Source organism: Abramis brama (genome assembly GCF_963993115.1).
Source record: "Abramis brama genome assembly, chromosome: 4".
NCBI classification, from domain to species: Eukaryota; Metazoa; Chordata; class Actinopteri; order Cypriniformes; family Leuciscidae; genus Abramis; species Abramis brama.
In genome coordinates this window covers 35,394,372-35,416,566 of record NC_139966.1, presented here as the reverse complement: position 1 = coordinate 35,416,566, position 22,195 = coordinate 35,394,372, and the positions used below count along the sequence as shown (strand labels likewise).

The 22,195-nt window shown below is 34.9% G+C and overlaps 2 protein-coding genes across 2 annotated transcripts in view; both read left to right on the top strand.

Annotated features, from left to right (window-relative positions):
* The first annotated feature begins 1,844 nt into the window (after window positions 1-1,844).
* Window positions 1,845-18,052, top strand: tmem19 (transmembrane protein 19). Its single transcript, XM_084110665.1, has 7 exons — window positions 1,845-2,014; window positions 2,517-2,666; window positions 3,494-3,607; window positions 7,005-7,142; window positions 8,298-8,552; window positions 16,177-16,386; window positions 17,330-18,052. Exons 2-7 carry the CDS (start codon window positions 2,531-2,533, stop codon window positions 17,491-17,493), a joined length of 1,017 nt encoding a protein of 338 aa, XP_083966791.1. The 5' UTR covers window positions 1,845-2,014; window positions 2,517-2,530; the 3' UTR covers window positions 17,494-18,052.
* Window positions 18,053-19,010: 958 nt separating this feature from the next.
* Window positions 19,011-22,195, top strand: part of LOC311081077 (uncharacterized protein) — a 38,039-nt gene continuing 34,854 nt past the window's right edge. The window contains exons 1-3 of the mRNA XM_084111474.1: window positions 19,011-19,110; window positions 19,416-19,618; window positions 20,387-20,479. Coding sequence (XP_083967600.1) covers window positions 19,107-19,110; window positions 19,416-19,618; window positions 20,387-20,479 — 300 coding nt within the window. The 5' untranslated portion in view covers window positions 19,011-19,106. The remainder of the gene's footprint in view (window positions 19,111-19,415; window positions 19,619-20,386; window positions 20,480-22,195) is intronic.

Sequence of the window (22,195 nt, the reverse complement as noted above, 5' to 3'; positions counted from 1 at the left end):
CAGCGTTTCGACAGACCCTCCAATCATCCAATCATCACGCAGAAGCCCGGAGTCCAGGCCAGCCCACTCCTCCATCTACCACGCTGAGCGTCCGTGGGCGGGACATAATCGCAGCATTTATCCAATGACCGTCTAATTTCGAAGCACTAAAAAAAAAAAACTGTTCTCAACAGGGAAATGCACTGTGACGATGAGAAGGAAATCGAGTCAGCCGACCTGCAACTGATTCTGAACGAACTCGTCTTTGAGATGAACGTGTTCTGACGCATTTTTAGTCAATAAAATGTTAACACAATAGTACATATTTGACCATTAATTTTTCGCCATTATAGGGGAAGCCGAGCTTCCCTTGCAGTCTTAAAGAAATTCCCCACTGATATATTACATAGCCTATATATTGACATTATCACGTTTAATTTGCTACTAAACTGTTATAGATGCAATTAAAATTAAAATCTGTATGTTTAGAAAAGCTTACATTTGCAAATAATTACAGTCTCCGGGGGGTTGAATATTTTTGATTGCAACTGTAACATTGAATGTGTAGATTTAATGTATATACAGACTTTCAATCTTAAATTATAAAAATCCATTATGGAATTATCATTACATGTTTAAAATATCTTTTTTTGTTTTTTTGTTGTTGTTGTAGTTTTTAAAAAATACAATTATTGTGTGAAAATTATGTAATTTTTGTTATATTATGGCTGTCCTACAGGTAATTTCTACCAAAACAAACACTGCACCAAAGGTTTTTCAGATGTTTATGTATTTGTGTACCAATGAGACAAAATTTTGACATCAGTTGAGATTAAATGTGTTATTTTTGTAAGATATACCTAAGCAGTGTTGAGTAATTTACTCTAAAAAAGTAATTAATTACTAGCTACTAATTAGCCTACATATTCAGTGTATTTAGATAACTGTACTATTTACTCGCTCTAAAAAGTACTTTCTTAATCCCATATCAACCTCGACCAGTTAAACAATATGAAACTGCTCTTTTAACATTTACATTTACATTTAGTCATGTAGCAGACACCTTTGTCCAGACTGACTTACAAATTAGGATTAAAATAAGCGAGTTTTAAATAAATAATATCAAATGGCTTGGCTGTATTTTGCATATAATTGCATCATAGTATATACAGTATTTAACACAATTATATGTCATAAGTAACTGTAATTAAATTACAGAAAAATAAGAGTAATCCATTACTTTAATTTTTCAAGGGAAAAGTAATAAACTTACAATAATTAATAACTTAGTAATGAGTAATTATTACACCCAACACTGGATATAAGATACTTTTCTGAAATTTTAAATTAATAAATAAAATTACATTTTTAAAAGGTATTGTGTGCACTTAGGATAATTAAAACACTACCTATGGAATTAGCCATATAAAGTCAAGGAAGGCAGCTATTTTATTGTAAACATATTTAAAATGTTACTAAACACAATCAATTGAGACATGGTCAAAATGTTTAAAAACATGACAAATGACAGAATGTTTCTGTTGCATGCTTTTTCAGAACAAATTACAGGTAGTGTGAAAACTCAAAAGTGTGTTTTAAGAGAGTCTAATTCTTTATAAATCCACAGAGTTTCTTTGGTCTCGCCACAGTACATAAGCAGGTGCTCTAGTGACGTTTGCGAAGCCCTATAAAAGCAAAAGAAGAAGAAGATCAGATCCCCGCTTGATAGACGGCTTGCTATCCAATTACTGACATGGAGCAACAGATTTTCACCAATCAAGGTAAAGCCCAGCTTTGCCCTCCGCCAATCGCTGTGCGTCATCTTTGTATATGTGTACTTTATCCTGATAGGTCAGATTTCGCTGTTTGCTTGAGTTGACTGGAAATCAGTCTAACGTTACTAGTTCACACTTTCACAGCGAATGGACCTTTGCTCTCTGCTATGCTCATTACTATTACAAACTTCCAAACGTGGCTGTACTTCAGGAAACATGGAGCAAGTGGGGAACAAGTATTTGTGGCAGGATTATTTCAGGTGTTGTTGGTTATAGTTTATAATATTCATGTTAGTGGTAAAGCATGTTGTTAGAAGCTAGTACACAACCTTACAAAAATTCTCTAACGTTACAATCATAATGTCTAACTCATCATAGTTACTACTGGTATATTTAAAACAATAAACTTATAATAAATTATATCATAATAATTATAAGATATTAAGTCCCATATTATATTATAAAATCTCAGATATTCTCAAAATATCTGTCAGTTTTCTACAGTTCTTATTTTGGATGATATTGACTGTGATATTTAATAATAACAATAATAATAATCATAATATTTTGACAAACTAGCTACAGGATATACTGTCACAGAGGAGCTGTAGTTGTACAGAAAATTAGCATGACAGATTTTTGAAAGGGAAGGTAGCATTAGGATTACCAATCAATTTTAACATGATAATTTTTTTATCCTGAGAAAATAATAAGCAACATTTGGTTGACATTTCACTCTATTCTGTTTGATTTTCTCCATAGCTGTGCGCTCCTCAATGAACATTCAATTTGAGGATGGTATATTCATCAAAGATTACATCAAGATGATGACGTATATGATCGTGTTGTGTTTCACACTGGCAATTTCATTATCGTTCTGGGTCCTGTCTATAACTGCCAGCACTTACTATGGTGAGAGCTCACTTTCTCATGCTTTGGAGTTACTTAGTCATATCTGAATCCATAAGGGCTGTGTGTGAAACCAGCCTTGTTGCCCAGTCTGTCAGTGTATAAAAGGACCTCCTATGGAAACTGGTTTCAGACACCTTAGCATCACAACTAGTAATCTAAAAATGAATTCAACTTAATATATAATTTAACTTTATGGATAGTCAAGGGCACCTTTCGAAATTACAATTCTTATTTCTCACTAGAAATTGTGACTTAAATTGGTAAAAATGGACATTTATACATCATTCTTTCCACCATCTACACACAGGATAGTGTGTCCTTATGCTTGGGATTTTTGAAGCTTTTGCAGCAATCAGACTTAGCCAATTTTCCATCACAGAACAATTTGGCTGTTTATCATTAATTCATGTGTGTTACTTTGCAAATACAGGGACACTTTCAATAATTTGAAAACTGGAGTAAAATTTATTGTGACAATTGACAACAAAGTGTGACAACAGTATGACAATGAAAAGATGTTGTTAAAACGTAATGATTACAGTGTGCATTTCAACAAAGTGCAAAGTTAAGTTCAAAATTTATTTTAAGCATTTGCAAATAAGTGTGCTTTTTGTCATTAAATGATTGGATTTGAAAGCAAATTGAAATTGTCTGCTGCGTAAACAGCAGGGGTCCCACTTTCCTGGAAATATTAGGGAATATAAAAAGTGTCATTTCCAGGCCTAGAAATGTCGTGATAGTTAACTAAATTTCGAAAAGTAATGTTTAAGTCAGAGGATTCTGACTTTTCATTTACAATTCAATGTATATAAAATGCTGTTTTACAGGTACTCTGCAGCCAGTCTCACCATGGCGGTGGCTGTTCTCAGTGCTGGTCCCTCTTTTCATCACATTTCGAGCCTTTAAACGTAGGAGTCTTGATCATGGTGGTGCCATAGGAGGTGAGGAATATATTTTAAAGTTCAAATGGCTTTATGGGTTCATTGTAATGACACATTTTAATGTTTCAACACTCGTTACAGATTGTAAAGAGATAGTCCACTAGAATATGTCCCAAAGCAGCTCTTTCTTTAAAAAAAAACCCTCCCAGACATTTCTAACAATTTTTTTATACAACCCATAAAACAGACACGCTTGGAATTTCACATATGTACAAAAAGAACACAAAAAACACACACACACACAAAAACCCTAAACAATCTAAACCAGGGTTCACCAATCTCGGTCCTGGAGGGCCGCTGTCCCTGCAGAGTTTAGCTCCAACCAGCTCCAACACACCTGTTTGAAAGTTTCTAGTATGCCTAGTGAGACCTTGATTAGCTGGTTCAGGTGTGTTTAATTGGGGTTGGAGCTAAACTCTGCAGGACAGCGGCCCTCCAGGACCGAGATTGGTGAACCCTGATCTAAACTAACCCATCCTATCGCAACACACACCAAGATATTAATTATACACCCTTAACAGAATTGTCCTAGGCAAAAATGCTTTAGCCACTTAAATCCTTGAAGGTAAATTTAAGACAAAATGACAAATGCACAATCCATCTTCATAAGAAACATGAGGATGATACCTGTAAACATTTTTAGAAGCACTGGATCAAGAGTTACCCTCAGCCACCACCACACGAAACGTAAAAGACAACTGTTGAAAATGCAGCAATGCTAATAAAAGATCAGATCGTCTAAACAGAAATAATTCAACATCAGGACCGATATCCTTTTCAAAAGCGTGTGAATACCACATGAATATGTGAGCATGAGTTCCTTCTGAGCTCCTGCATTGATCACATAAGGGTATAATGAAGAGTAAGTTTTGTTAAGTTGTTAACTTTCAAATAATGTAACCTAGTTTCACTCCCTCTTCCCAAAAGTCTTTTGAGATTTTGACTCTGTTGTTATCCTCCCTGGCGTCACTAAGTGCCAAAGCAGCTTTTTTAACTGAACCTTTAAAAGACAACTTACTATATAGTAATTATGTTACGTATTATATTATTATAAGAACAAATTCTAAAATATAAAAAAACTAATATTCTTGACTCAAGGCCACATTATTTGGCCAAAATGTCATATTTCAAATATTTAGAAACATTCCAGATTGCAGTTTTAACTGTGACATGATTGGGGCAGCTGATTCACTGAAAAGATCTGGCTCAAAACATTGAATCATTCAAATTCATTCTCTCATGAATGTGCCAAAGAAAGCTAAGGTGTATTTTATACTTTTTTTATGTATTTTATTTTTTAAATATATGCAGTGCCACTACTTTCACTACTTCACTACTAAAGTTAGTATTAATCAGTTGTAATGTTACACCTCCAAAAATGTTACACACTGTGTAAAGATCCACTCCAAGCTACTTTACATTCATGCTTGGATTTCTGAAATAAATGTATCTAATGAAAGGAAGTTAGTCCTCAGCATTATTATTGTCAGCCCATGTTTATTATGTTAGTATATTTTAATGTTATCTTTCCTTTCTTTTCAGTCAAATCCACATTCAGCAGGAAATGTCCATAGTAGAGTCCATCTGTTCTTAATCTTTGGCTTTGAGGAAGTAGTACTGTAGGCCTGTCATGATTGTTACATAATCGCCTGATCATGATTGTTTGATCAAATTATGATTATTTAGGATAACCACAATCATTGTGCAGATTCTAAACATATATTCCAAATATAGAAATGGCATGGAATCATTATTTCTTTGTGTCAGCAGTATGTGAAATAACAAATGAATTGAGGTCCTGCTGTGTGTCTGCATCAATGCAGAATACAAGGCTTAAACATGCATTGTGAATGCAAAGTGGTTTCCTGTTATTTGGAATTCATGCGTGAAGCGCTGAAACATTATTGTAATTAGGGGTCCAAGCACCAAAGGTGCTGAGCCTTGGTGTATTTGCACTGTTTTGCTAATTATTCTTTTTCTACCCTCAAATTTTACCCGATATCAACTGAATGGGCTACTGTTACAATAATGGAAATATTCTCACATTGTGTGTAAATGAGAGTGTGTACCAAATTCATCCAGAAGGTGGTGTCATAACAAGCAACTTTACGTTTTTGCTAAAAATTAGTGCGTAAATCCTTGCCCAGCATTTTACTGGGGCAGTATGGACATCTTTGTACCTTATTTAGTTTCATAGTAGTACTTCAAGGGAACATATTACTACTCTATTTGTACATAATATGCCAAACATGAAGGTTCGATAGGTCAGGCCTGGGATGGAATATTGTGCCCTCTGCCTGAGACAGAAGGTCACTCCTTTCCGGAATCGCCCATGGCGAGCCGTCGAGGAGAGATATTATCTCCGAGAACCATACTCTGTTCGGCCAACGTGGCGCTATCAGTAAGAGGCAAGACACTTGTTGGCGAACTCTGGCTAGAACTCCTGGGAGCAGAGAAACTGGAGGAAACGCATACAGGCGCATTTTGGGCCATGTGTGCGCCATCGCGTCCAGACCCAGTGGGGCTGGGTGACTCAGAGAGAAGTAGAGGGGACAGTATGATAAGAGGCGAAGAGGTCCACCTCCGCTTCATAAAATCTGGTCCAGATCTGTTTCACTACTTCTGGGTGGAATTTCCAATCCCCCATCTGTAATTACTGCCTGGACAGTAAATCCACTCCCACATTCAGATGCCCTGGAATGAACTGGAATGAACTTCTCCTAGGCCCAGCGAAAAATCTGCCTCGCTATTCTGTTCAGATTGCGTGAGCGCAGACCTCCCTGGTGATTTATGTAAGAGACTGCCTCTGTGCTGTCCCCCAACTAGGACATGACAGCCTCTCAACTGAGGGAGAAAGTATTTCAGGGCTAAAAATTTGTAATCCATCAACTTTGAGGCAAATGATTTGCCAATCGAGATGATGCCTCATTTTTTTGTCCAGAAAGCTTATTATTTCATTTTGATAATATTTTTCTATTTTTTTAATGCAATTTTTTATTTTTTTTATTTACCTTTAAATTACTAGATTTAATCAATGAATCACAATTTCATGGCTAAACCTTTTAATTCAGCTCAAAGTATCTTACATTTTTTGTCTTTGCTGACCTCTTTTGGAAAAAAAATTATACAACATGATATTTCATGACTCTAGCCACTAGATGGCCTTATAGCTCTATATGGAGCAAATGAGCTGTTTCCGCTGAGTCCTAAAGTCAGTTTTTCTTCAGTATGCATTCAGATACACATGTAGACACATCACAAGAATTTGACTTGTGTAATTTTATATAATATTAAAGTTGGATCATCTTGATGTTGCTGCCAATGGACTTTACTGTACTGTTGATGATGTGACTAGATTAATAAATTGCAAATAAACAAATTTTCCTCCTCTTTACAGCGATGCTGGTTGGCTTTGTTCTTACTATGGCCAACATGAGCTTTTTTGCAGCTTTGTTCACCTTTTTCGTCACATCCACCAAACTAACCAAATGGAAGGGGAACATCAAAAAACAAATTGACTCCGATTACAAAGAAGGTAAGTTGCTCTAATAGCAGAAGAAATCTCTAATTTAGTTGTTTGTCTTGTGTTTAACTCACTGAATGAGTGCATAAAACGTCATTCAATAAGCCCAAAGACATTAGTTGTATTTAAATACTTTGTGTGCAATTCACATTATTTTTTAACATAAGGCAGGGATGTGATTCCGTATTTATACGGATTTCCGTATTTTCTGTCCTGAAAAGTGGGGGGTGCTGGTTATTGTATGATGATTGAAATTGTGAAATGGCCTTAAACAATTGCTAAAACTCCAAAATGTTACATTATCTGATACATTTATTTCATGGGCGTAGCTATTGACTGAAAGATTTTACTTAATATTTTTTTTATTAATATTTTCAACAGTATATATGCATATAATGTAGCTATTTTAAAACATGTTAAATAAATTAATAAATCAAATCAAACTTCCTAATGCCTCCCCCAATCTCATTTGCCTAAGAAGTTGTTGCATGACGAATCTGCATTTTGGCAGATAATAGCCTAACGTTAACTGAGATTATCATTGTCATACTTCATATGTTGTTGCAATGACATACAATTAGTCAACCAGTACAAATGTCCCATCCCACGTCCTTAACAAGGCGTCTGTGGATGAAAGTCTGAAGAAAGCACTGCTAGGATTTTTTCCTGCTCCACTTCACAGACGATAAGTGGAAGCAGAATTTTAGAACGTCACAACAGTCATTTATTACACTATGTTCATCAACAGCTCGTTCTGTGTGTCATACTTTATTACGCCATTTCTACATTATTGGACATGTGCAGACTTTTTTAATCCGGTCAAGTGTTTATACAGTATGTCCTATCGAATGGATTAAGGTTTAAACTGCTCTGCTCTGCTTGGCCCTCATAATTCTCTTCACCGTTTCTGAATTCTGCAGAGGCTTAGTTGTTTCTATCAGCTCTGGTGATATCATGAGATACATTTCAGGTTGTGTTCCGAAAATCTAATTTGGTCTGAGCCATATGGCTCTCATTTTCGACCTCAAAAATCCAAAACATCCTTAAAAAAATGATTAAGCTTTTTAGTTCTTGTTTATAGACACATCATTCCAGTGCTGTCTAACCCAACCTTTCTAAAACCACCACTGAAATTATGACAGATGTTGACTTCTCTAATCTCTGCAGGTGGCCAGAGGAACTGGTTGCAAGTTTTCTGTAATGGTGGAGTTCCTACAGAATTAGCCCTGCTATATATGATCGAAGCTGGTCCTGGAGAAATACCTGTGGATTTTGTGAAGCAATATTCTGCTTCATGGATGTGCTTATCCCTATTAGGAGCCCTGGCTTGCAGCACAGGGGACACCTGGGCTTCTGAGGTGGGTCCTGTTCTTAGTAAGAGCACGCCCAGGCTCATCACCTCATGGAGAGATGTCCCACCAGGTAAAAAGCACAAAAATGAAATTGTGGAAATTAGCAGAATATGTGGAATCAGTTTATGTTTATATAAAACACAAACTGATGCCTCAGATGCTGTAAATGGCCACAGACAATAATTATGGTCCAGGGCTTAAAATGAACTTTTTAATTCACCAGTCAAATTGGCTACAAAATTAAGTTACCTGCCTTTCAGAACTTCTACTAGCCAACACAGAAATATCAGAAATAAAATGACATCTTAGATTTAAAAATATTTATTATAAATCTGATTCTGAATGATTGAATTGCTTTGTTTTATGACTGCCTTGTCGATACCATAAAAATTAAATAGTAGTACCATAAACGGAATGTTTCGCCAAAAGTGTTGTCCGGCCTAGAAAAATTGACATCTTCACCCTTTATTTAAATATTATTTAAGTACTGTTAAAGATTTTGTAAGTATTTTGCTTAGTTGTGCTTAGTCAATTGTTTTATTTGTGATAACACAATGAAACATGCTAAATTGTGCAGACACAATTTTTTTTGCTAGGCTGTCATAAAAAAAAGAAAAAAAAGAACCCATGCAAAAACAAGAGAAAAATTCATAACAAAAAAAGAACATTTTGTGTTCAATGCTTTTTCCTGTGAGCTATTTTTTTCTATGATTTTTTTATTTATTTTTTTGCATAGTAAAATAAAGCCTGTAGCTTTTGTTTTTACCTTTGTTGCCAAATCATTTTGTTAGGTAAATCACCTTGTTTTTCCTTTACATTTAAAATATTTGAAAAATATAAAATATTTTTCCTACATTTTGAACATTTAATCGATCATTAATCGGATTTAATCAAATAAATATTCCCTCTGGACATCACTTTGGCCACTACTGTACACTACCTGTCAAAGTATTTTTGTTTATGAAAAAAATGTACCTTATGCTCACCAAGGCAAAATACAGTAAACAGAGTAATATAGTAAATGTAATAAATACAGGAAAAATAGAAATTTTAAAATACAGTAATATAATTGTATTGTTTTACAGTTTTATTGTTATATTTTAAAATGTAATTTATTCCTGTGATGGCAAAGCTGAATTTTCAGCAGCTATTACTCCAGTTTTCAATGTCACATAATCCTTCAGTTTATTTGGTGCTCAGTTGCCCAATAATAATTGATGCACAATTATTAAAAATGTTTCTTATTATTATCAATGTTGAAAATGCTGCTTAATATTTTTGTGGAAGCTGTGATACATTTTTTTTTTCAGGATTCTTTGATGAATAGAAAGTTCAAAAGAACTGCATTTTTTATAACATTGTAAATGTCTTTATAGTCACTTTTTATCCATCCAAGAATCAAGTATTCATTTCTTAAAGTCTTATTTACCCCAAAATATATCATGGTAATGGCCTTCACAGGGGAGAGACTAGTTGACACTTTAGGACTGCGTTGTCGTCGTGTCCAGGCGCAACATCAGATCTGGATATGGCTTGAATCTGGCGGACTGCGGTAAACCTCGGGATAAACAGAGAGACTGAAATTAGCATAGACACCATTCTTCTTATGATGTAACGAGTACATCAGGATTTATGGGAAGTGTTCCCGGTTCCGGCTGACCTAATCTATGCAGCCTAACATTGAGTTATAAAAATTGATAATGTGTTATGTGTAAACTAGGTCAAAGAGATGTTTTAGTCTAGATTTAAACTGACAGTGTGTCTGCTTCCCGGACAATGTTAGGAAGACTGTTCCAAAGTTTTGGTGCTAAACAGGAAAAGGATCTACCGCCAGCAGTCATTTTTGATATTCTAGGTATTATCAACTGGCCGGAATTTTGAGATCGCAATAGACGTGAAGGACTATAATGCGTTAAGAGCTCGCTCAAGTACTTGGGAGGCTAAACCATTTAGTGCTTTCTAAGTAATCAGCAATATTTAAAAATGTATAAGATGTTTAATAGGGAGCCAATGCAGTGTTGAGCCAATGCAGAACTTGGCTAATATGGTCATACTTCCTGGTTCTGGTCTGGACCAGCTGTAGTTTGTTTATTATGCGTGCAGGACAACCACCCAAAAGAGCATTACAATAATCTAGCCTTGAGGTCATGAACGCATGAACTAACTGTTCCGCATTCATCATTGAAAGCATATGTCGTAATTTAGATATTTTTAAGATGGAAGAATGCGGTTTTACAGATACTAGAAATGTGACTTTCAAATGAAAGATTGGTATCAAAGAGCACAACCAGGTTCCTAACCGACGACGAAGACTTGACAGAGCAGCCATCAAGTGTTAGACAGTATTCTAGATTATTACGTGAGGAAGTTTTTTGTCCAATAATTAGAATCTCTGTTTTTTCAGAATTAAGTAGTAGGAAATTACTAGTCATCCAGTTTTTTATATCAGCTATGCATTCTGTTAATTTTGTGAATTGGTAAGTTTCGTCAGGGTTTCGTCAAAACAGGTTTTGGGGACCATCAGGAGTTTTTGGCCTGAGGACCGGAGAGTGCTGGAGGAGGAATAAGGGGTCAAAAGGTCTGTGATGTACTGGGGGGCCTGTCCATGTACTGCTCTAAAAGTCAAAGCTAAAACTTTATAATCAATTCTATGTTTGACTGGAAGCCAATGGAGTGTGGATAAAACCGTGTGTAATGTGTGCCCTTCTGTTGGGCCTGGCTGCAGCGTTTTGCACCATTTGGAAGACGACTCAGAGAAGATTTGTTAAAACAAGTAAAAAGAGAATTACAATAATCTAAACGAGATTCTAATAATTCAGTTAACTTAATTAACTCCGACTCTTTGAATGAACAGTACAATTGAAAGTCGTCAGCATAAAAGTGATAAGACACTTTTAAAATGACTAATTATTTCACCAAGAGGGCTAATATACAATAAAAACAAAATAGGACCTAAAACCGAGCCCTGAGGAACTCCACATGACAGAGGGGACATTTCAGACAGAGGGGACATTTCAGACAGAATGCTGTTAACAAACACAGAATGATCTGTCACTCAGATAAGAGGAGAACCATTTAAGAACAGACCCAGAGAACCCCATTTCATTTTGTAACCGATTTATCAGTACATTATGGTCCAATGTATCAAATGCAGATGATAAATCAATTAAAATCAAAACAGTGAAATGTCCTGAGTCTGCAGCCATCAAAATGTCACTTGATACTTTTAGAAGCGCAGTCTCAGCTGAATGGCATTTGTGAAAACTTTTTTCCATTAAGAAATGGAACCCCGTCACCACTCTCTCCAGGATTTTAAATAAAAAAGGCAGTTTTGATAGGCTTGTAGTTATTTGGTTCAAAAGAATCCAATTTGGGCTTCTTCAATATGGGGCTGACAACTGCTTGTTTAAAAAAGCTGGGCACAGAACCAGTTAAAAGGGAAAGGTTGATCAGTTTAACAACATACAGTACAGGTCAAAAGTTTGGAAACATTACTATTTTTAATGTTTTTGAAAGAAGTTTCTTCTGCTCATCAAGCCTGCATTTATTTGATCAAAAATACAGAAAAAAATGTAATATTGTGATATATTATTACAATTTAAAATAATTGGTTTTCAATTTATTATACTTAAATGATCATTTATTTCTGTGATGCAAAGCTGAATTTTCAGGATCATTACTCCAGTCTTATCACATGATCCTTTAGAAATCATTCTAATATGATGATTCATTATCAAAGTTGGAAACAGTTCTGCTGCTTAATATTTTTTCATAACCTGTGATACTTTTTTAGGATACTTTGATGAATAAAAAGTAAAAAAATAAAAATAAAAAAGAAGCAATTTTTTTAAAAATAGAAATATTTTGTAACAACAATATACACTACTGGTCAGTAATTTGGGGTCAGTAATTTTTTTCTTTCTTTTTTTAAAATAAATCAATACTTTTATTCAGCAAGGATGTGTTAAACTGATAAAAAGTGATAGTAAAGAAGATTTATATTATTAGAAATTATTTTTTTATTTTGAATAAATGCAGTTCTTTTTAACCTTTTATTCATCAAATATATTAGGCAGCAGAACTGACTGTTTCCAACACTCATAATAAATCAGAATATTAGAATGATTTCTAAAGGATCATGTGATAGATGTCACATGTGACACTGAAGACTGGAGTAATGATGCTGAAAATTCAGCTTTGCATCACAGGAATAAATTATTTTTTAAAGTATATTCAAATAGAAAACTATTATTTTAAGTTGTAATAATATTTCACAATATTACTGTTTTTTTTCTGTATTTTTGATCAAATAAACGCAGCCTTGATAAGCATTAGAGACTTCTTTCAAAAATATAAAAAAATCATAATGTTTCCAAACTTTTGACCTGTACTGTACGGTCCAACTAAATCAAACACATTTAAAAGCAATGAAGTCAGCAAAACATCTAGAGGGCTTGAAGATGTTTTTTTTTTGTTTTTTTTATTATTTTTTTTTTTAGTAAACCCTTTATATCCTCTAGAGCAGGGGTGGGGAACGTTGGTCCTGGAGGGCCACTCTCCTGCAGAGTTTAGTTCCAACCCTAATCAAACACACCTGAACAAGCTAATCAATGTCTTCAGGATCACTAAGACTACAATCAGGTGAGTTTTTTTAGGGGTTGGAGCTAAACTCTGCAGGACAATGGCCCTCCTGGACCAACGTTCCCCACCCCTGCTCTAGAGTGATGGGTGAAAAGTTATCCCAAGAGCACGAGGGAGATAAACCACAGGATAAAACCTCAGAAGATGGTTTTATAGTAGCTCTGATATCTTTATATAGAGCTGAGTATCATCAGCATAACAGTGAAAACTAATGCCATGCTTCCAAATGATATCTCCCAAAGGGTAGCATGTACAGAGTGAACAGCAACGGTTCTCCATACTGAACCTTGTGGTACTCCATACTGAACTTGTGATTGATAAGACATCTCTTAATTTACTGCTACAAACTGATAACGGTCAGATAAGTATGATTTAAACCGTGCTAATGCCATTGGCATTCCACTAATGCCAAAATAATTTTCGAGTCTATTTAAAAGAATGTTGTGGTCAATGGCATCAAATGCAGCACTCTGCACTCCAAAAACTCTGCATAGCCATCTTAAAGATCTGAGCATTACAAATGCGTGGCTGAAGTTTATTTTTAATGATGCACCTGAGTGACTGATGAATAAAGTTTTCGTTTGTTCTTCATATTTCTAAACGGACTGTTTTGCGAATTATTGGCACCCTTTATAAATATGAGCAAAACTCACTATGATTTTATTATTATTATTTTTTTCGTGTGCAATTTCTCCTCTTAGTCTTTCATTCAAAATATTCACAAAAATCTGAATTTGGATCATTGTCATGCTGGAAGATCCGACCACGGCCCGGCTTAAGCTTCCTGATGGGGTCAGTCAGGTGTTAATTTAATATCTGCTGATACTTGATGGCGTTTAATGATACTGTGAATCCTAACAAATTGTCCAGGGTCTTTGGAAGAAAATGAGCCCCACAATATTAAAGATCCACCACCATAATTCACAGTGGGGCTGAGGTACTTTTCTACATGGACTAACACTACATTACGTTTCTGTCTATGCCAAAGCCACCTCTGATGTTTTTTCAAAAGTCTCACCTGAACATAAACCCCTGTCCCACTGAAAGTTCCAGTAACGCCTGTCAAACTGTAGTTGTATTTGATTGCAGTTTGATGTCACCAAAGGCTCTTATATTGCAACCTTCCCAAACAAGTTGTGGTTATATAGGTGAGGTCTGATCATAGTTTTGGAGACTTTCTGACCCCAAGACCCAACTAGCATCTGCAGTTCTCATTACAATTTGTTTGGTGACTCAATCCATCCTCCTCAATCCATCCTCCTGTGTGGGGCCAATATAGACACACATCCTCTTCCAGGTAGATTGTTACCATCTCCACTTGATTTAAACTTCTTAACTATTGCCCAGATAGTGGAAATATAGTGGAGTATTCCAACAATTAAACTATTATCTTATAGCCATTTCATAATTTGTGCGGCTCAACAACCTTTTGTCACACATCATTACTGTATTCTCAGGTATTTTCCATAGTATTTTCAAAATATCACTACATATTTAGAGCCCAGTGAAACAGGAAGTGATGACCTATCACTTAGGTGTTCCTTATCCTAAGGTGAACTTAAAAACATACCATATGAATGGGAATATAATTCACCTAGATTTTTACTTATTAGAATTTGTAGGGGTGCCAACAACTGTGGAATACATGTATTTCAGAAAAAATATTTATTTTATAATAAGATTTTTTTTTCTATTTGACTTTAATTAAAGGTTAGATTTTTGTGAATATTTTGAATGAAAGACTAAGAGGAACGACTTAAGTCAGTTTTGCTCATATTTACCAAGGGTGGCAATTTTTGTGGAGCCCACTGTACATTTATTTTTAATCTGAAACCATGTCTACACAGGATGCAACAGCAACAGTTGTTGCGTTGCAAATCTATTTGTTCTTTCTTTGTGTCATAAGTAGCATGAGCATAGAACCATCTATGCAACACCTGCAGTTCTTATGTCTGCTGTCCATCAAGGCTCAGATAATGCAGATTCTTCTGTTCCTCAAGACCCTTTTGGTATGAGTCATCTTCAGCCATATCTTTGTCACTTTCTCACTTTAGGCCGTAGTGACGGTCCCCCTTTGGTCTCACAGATCCGTAGTTAAATTCATTACGTATAATAACCTCAAGAAACAAACATGATATAAAAATCTGTTATTTGAAATTGTAATATTTCTCAACATAACTGTTTTCACTATATTTTTTTAATCAAATAAATACAACCTTGGTGAGCATAAGACACTTTCAAATACAGAAAAAACATTAACAAATTGTATTATTCAAAATTTTGCTGGTAGTGTAGCTCCAAAATTAATGTTTAACGGTAAACATGTTTAAGATTAGTAGACAGGCTGTCAGTTCATCAGCTGTGATCAGCGGTTTCCACACAAAAGTCAGTGTACTGAACTCAGTGCTTTGAATCCACTTTTTCATTGACATCCGTATAAAAACAAAAAAAACAAAACATTACTCTCACTCCCAAGGTGCATAACAATGCTAGTAATAATAATCATGCCCCAAAATATCACAATGACAATATTATATTTTACGATGATACAATGACCATACCCTTTGCCCCTTTGCATCAGTGTGTTTACAGCAAATATTTCTCATTGAAAGCATGGGTTTACTGGCAGTGTTTAAATAAAGATGCCAGAGGACACTTTTGCTGGGTATAGTGACACGCAAAAGTGGATCTGGAGCATTTATCGAATGGAGTGAGAATGGGTTCACATGAAAATATCTCCTTGCTAGAATACTGTAGTGTTAAACTTTGTTTTGCTAATGTTGGAGGAGGTTCTGATAGCGATGGCATGCAAATTGACAGAACTAACCATAGCTTCCAAATTGGCTAGTATACTGTTACCCGCCATGGGGGATTTTCACCTACATTTGGCAGGTGTTCATTTTAAACCCTGATTATGGCCTCTTTGAAGTTATATACACATATATATATATATATATATATATATATATATATATATATATATATATATATATATATATATATATATATTATATATATTGCCTTTGTCCTCACTGAAATAAAATGGTTTATAGGTACCAATGGCGGAGTCACTCCTGTTGGATTAGTGGCCAGTGTTTTGGGTGGAGGCACAGTGGGTGTAGCGTACTTCTTCATGCAGCTCCTGTTGGTGAAAGATTTGCATCTGACAGTTCCTCAGTGGCCTATCATCTTGTATGCAGCAATAGCTGGCCTGTTTGGATCTTTGCTGGACTCATTCCTCGGTGCAACCATGCAGTATTCAGGTAAACTGGCTGATTAATATTATAAAATCAAAATAAGGTAAATCAATAGAAATATTATAAGGTAAATAAAATCAAATACTCATAATATTATTCCAGGTTTTCTGTACCAGTCATACTAAGAGTGGTAATTTACTTTTTATGCGATAGAAACTTCTACCCTCCTTTTACTCTAACTGGGCATGCCAAGTTACTGAGCATCTAATGTAGCATATAATGGGTGTTGGCTGTGGTGTTGGTTTTATTGTATTAATTCGAGCCCGAATCCTCATCCTTTTTGAAGTGCATGCAAAGTGAATTTGCTGTCACAGCACAGAAAACAGCTTCTCGTCGACAACATGAACCAAACACTTCCAGACCTACAACTACAGTGTTTGAGAGCAGGTCTAAGTAGATGTTGTTTACAGGCAGCCAATGAAGACCATAGGCTCACATTGTGCAAATTTGTTACAAACCTAAGTAGGTTCATGCAGGAAGTAAGACTTGAATTACTGATGTTTTTTTGGGAGACAAGAAGTTTAGGGCATTTATCATGCACTTTGATCTAAGAAACTTTGCAGACCTTTTACATTCACAAACAGCTATATTACACGCTACATAAAAGATGATATCCCATAAACAAAACAAAATAGGGGCACTTTAATAAAAAAAATGAAGGTGTTGATAACAGTTTTGAATATGCTCCTAACTCCAAATCTGGAAAAAATGCTGTCCATCTGTTGTTGCATTATATTAACTTTGCTTGTGATAATGAACAAAAATATTTGGTTTTGTTTTAAAATAAAAAAGATTTGGGGGTAAAAAGGTCAGTGTGACATAGCCAACACGTAAAACATGCTCTTTCATCATATTGGACAAACTTAATTATGATTGACCTTTGTGCTTAGTTTTCTTTAAGTATTTCTTTTAAATTATTCATGATGACCATTTCTCCCTCTCCATCAAGGATACGATGAATCCATCGGGAAAGTTGTGAGTTACGAGTCACCAAGTGTTAAACGAATATGTGGGAAACCCATCCTGGATAACAACGGAGTGAATCTGTTCTCTTCCGTCCTTATAGCACTGTTCCTGCCTGGGTTTGCTTGGATATTCTGGCCTAGGCTCTGAATCATGTGATTTTATTGGCCGCATGTCAGTTTATGCAAAAAACAAACAAACAAAAAAACATTATTATACAGTGGCTTCTTAAGAATTTTATCAAGTACAATGTGAACTCTCAATTTCTTTCTTTCTACTTATGATATTGAGATTTGTAATTGATTTTAAAGGTGAAGTGTGTCATTTTTTGGATGTTAAATTTTGGACATATATTCCCAGCGTTAAAATTAGCCATCAAATAGGTCAATTAATTTAAAGCAGTACAACATAGTACACCGAGCTCAAAATACTGTAAAATCTAAATAGTTCTATCTCACTACAGGTCAGATCACTTCATTAAACTCTATGCAATTTATGTAGTCCATTACTTTACTTAAAACTTATACTTATTACTTAAACATTTTGAGTAAATATCATTTTCTATACTTATACACAAAATGTATTATTATAGTATCTATGCCACTTATGTCTACTGTACACTTATGTCTATGTCAGAGATTAACACATTTAAGTATTCCATTGTAATGTATGTGTACTTCATTGAATAAATTACCCTTACCATAATGTTTTCATTGTCATGTCACATGGGTCAGTTGCATTGCATCATTGAAGATTCGGGCATATTGTTTTCACACACTGTTTTTGCTTACTAGTCTGCATAGTATGCATATTCACATGTAGCCTATGTGCCAAATGGTTAAGTGATCTTCATAGTTACTGTTAAAGCAATACATTTTTTAAGGATCACCGTCAAACAATGTATTATTGATTCTGTAATTTGTTTCATTTCATTTTTCTTTTTATGACAGTGGTGAATGATATGAGATGTTTACATTATACACTTGTAGTGAACGGTAGATGGCAGTACACTCTCCTTGTGTGCAGTACACAACTGAAAGAAAGAAGATGTGAGGGAGGCTTAAAGACACATTGAGCTGTTTGGGCGGCTAATGACACTAGCCTATAACAAAGAACGTAAAGTCCTTTCCTCCAGGGGGAGCCTGATGGCCCATGAAGACGGAGAGTCAATAGCACCTCATTCAAATTTCCAGAGGTTTTTCGTCTCACTAGAGATGTTTGTACACTGAAACGAATAATCTTTTAAATCATATTGATGCACAGATTGCCACCTGACAATCACATGTAATGTAGCCATTTTAATCTGTATACAATTATTTTTTTAAAACATCCGTATCCAATAATCACAAACGACTGTGATCGGTCCATCTTGAGCTCCGCTGAGAAAAGTGACGTATATCACGTGACAGACGTTTATGTACTGCTTCTGGTTTGGACTATATTTTTTACCCGTGTAATATTTATTTATTTTAAATATTTTTTTTTTAATTTTTTTTTTTAAATAAAATACATATTTTTTAAAAATAGATACAAAGTGAAAGTAAAAATTGGATAATTATTACTTGCGACCATCGTACCTGACCAATCAGAGACAAAGCCAAAAGCCGATGATCCCGCCCCTTTAAAAGAACATCTTTATGCTATTTTCCGTTCTAATGCGCAGTGTATTTCATACGCATGCGCAGTGTGTAAAGGAACGAGTCAACGGACGAAGTTGGGAACAAGACTGTTTGTCAGTCCAGATATTTTTAAAGAAAGAAGCAATGGGTATGTATAATTATTTACATTACAATTATTTATATTATTTGCCGTTAGATCTATAATGTCCAGAGCTACAGCATTTCTCATGGCTGGGCTGTTGATGTAACGTTAGAGGATCATAGCTTTGAAGTACACAGCTAGTACATCATGTTGGATGAGACTGATAGGTTATTTTCTGGCATTTTAACGTTATTATTAGTTGTTAGTTGTGTTTTTGCTACAATATTTTTACGTATAAATTAATATACATGTGTATGCAAAACATTGTTAAACATTTTCACAAATGTTTGCATATCTCTGTCTCTCTGTAGAGTCTGTCCCTCCTCTCTCCTCACTTCGCCTGCTGGTTTCTCCCCTTCGTCTTACATCTGCCTTCATGTGGCAAGTTGTCCAGAATCAGAATGTGGAGCAGTTTGGAAAACTGGAAGAATTTGTTTCCGTGATGACAAACCTCGTGCCAGAACTCTTAAGTAGGAGGCAGAGAGCCACTTTGATAGTAGGGCTGCGAGCCAAGGTTAGACGTGTTTATGTATTTGTTACTGTTTTCATTGAGCTCTGCTCTCCTCCAGTTACAGTGGTAAAATGTGTCAGTCCAATGTTACATAATCTATTCTTGCACATGCAACACATTTCCTGACACCCAGACATAATATAGGCTATTCAGTGTGCGTGAAGAAGACTACTACCTGTGTGTCATTTCACAAAAGCAACTATCACATTCTTAAGTAAGAAAGAAATTATAGTAGTTATGGCTCATAAGAGCTAATAGTCAATTGTATAATTGTTGCAGCTTCGACGTATGCGGCCAACCAATGCAACCTTCACAGCCTTTGAAATGAGACCCTACTTGCTTTCAGAGCAATATGCAGAAGCAATATTTAATAATTGTTTAATTGTTGAGCATTCTGTTGAAGTTGCAAAAGTGTTTTTCATTTTCAAAAAGTGGAATGTGGGCTAAATCTTTCAGTTCTTAAGGAGAGGCATGCTCTTTAATTTTGTTAAAGAGCATTTCATTTTCTTAGTTTTTTCATCGTTAATAAAACCCAAAGAGTAAAGTGTATCTGTCAATTTAAGAAGTGAAGCTGAATTTAAAATATGATTTGAAATATGAAAAAAAAGATTTTTTTCCAAAAAATTTAAAAAATATATTTTCTTTTTTTGCCAAGATTAGGCAAAGAGGTCTAAAGAACTCTTTGAGATGGAGTTAATTTTAAAACCTATAAGATACTGTCCATTGTGAACTGATTGTTGTATGCTTTGTTCACTGTGGATAATCTTTTAGATGATTCTTGAGATGTGTCGAGGCGAACTCCCCGCGGACCTTCACACTGTCAAATCACACATTCACCAAATTAAGACTACTGATTTATTAAAGGTATGTGAAGCCTCAATTTTTTTTATTACCCCCCCCCCCACAAATAAAAATCAATTATTATTATTATTATTATTATTATTATTATATATTTTCAGTCCAGTGTTAATATTACACTTTTTTTTTCTTTTTTTTTAAGACAAGTGTTCATTTTTTAATGTTAATCCCTGAGCAGGGTGATTTTGTCTGTTCACATTAAAGCCAGTGGAGGTGATGTGCAGGTCTTAATTTGTTTTTTGAAAGGTCTTGAAAATTCTATAAAAAATGATTAAAATGTTAGTGCTGATACCTGCAGATACAAATATCATTCAGCATTGTTCATACTAAAGCTGCATGATTATTAGTTAAAAGATAGCGATCTCGATGCAAACAACCACGCAATCTTATTCGTTTCGGCCATGTCTTAAACCTTTGACAAGTATGATACAGCGAACATTCAAATCTGCGTTCACTGAGCCAGAGAGAGCAGTTGCCATTAGAAAGGAAGACGCTTCACAGTCTTTTCAACCACACAATATCATTATTTCTGTTACAGTTATTCAATTTATCACCGAAGTACTGGGATAAAAGTTTAAAGTTCGGATATAAACACTGATGTATATGATAGTGACCAAAATGGAGCAAATCACCTTTTGAAAGTAACTTGACGCTTCAAATAACGATTGTATCAATTACATCATTGCTCTAGTACAGTGGTTCTCAACCTTTTTTGGGCCAGCGCCCCCTATCCAATATCCAGGTCCCTGAACGCCCCCCACCCCCAAACTAACGAGCGAGCAGGAACGAGTGAGAGTTAACAGATGAATTAAGTGCAAAATTGTCATTTATTAATACAATTGAACTAATCTCCACAGTGATGAATCCTAAAACAAGCTATAAGCTGCATTGGCATAGCAATACCAGTGTTTCTCACAGGATTTCTGTTAAATCAGTGGTGAGTGGACCTCTGTCCCTCTAGGGGGGTTCGGGGGCATGCCCCCCTGTAAGAAAATTTTGTGCATTTTAATGTTAAATTCATCAATCTGGTGCACTTTGAAAATTCAAAATTAAAAGCTCCAACCCATATTCAGTGTGCAAATTAAACAAAGAAAAATTCAAACCTCTTTTAGTTGTGTCCGTCTACATTACACTACTACATAATAATAGTTATAATATTAATTCCATAACAGTAATAGCCATATATTGTAAAACAAATGCACTGAAAAATAAAGGACGGTCATTAAAGCGGTAATGTTTGCACTTAGGTTTTATTACGCATATAGGAGAGTATTGCAAGAAGCAGCTTACATTAACCTTGCTTTCGAAAAATAAATAAATACAATCATGATTTTTCATGAAAAATTATGTTAGAATTGTAGGCCTAAAATACCTTGGTATCAGCTTGTTTTCATCATGGTATTAATTAATTAATAGTATTAATTTGGTTTGTCATGATTAATTTGTGTTCAAAATCAGTAAAAAAAAAAATCTTCTAACAAGAATAAACAATTAAATTATTATTGTATTATCAATTATTTTTATATCTTGAAAGTACCCAAGCAGCGTTTCGTGCTCAGATGTGACGGCAGAATGAATACATTACCAAAATGTGATTGCAGAATATATTTAAATGATCCATTAAATTGTCATTTTCTCTTTACTGTCTTGCGAGTTTAACAATAATGCCTGACCAGTAAATATAAACATTTTGGCATTAGGGATTGGAATTAGTTAATGCCT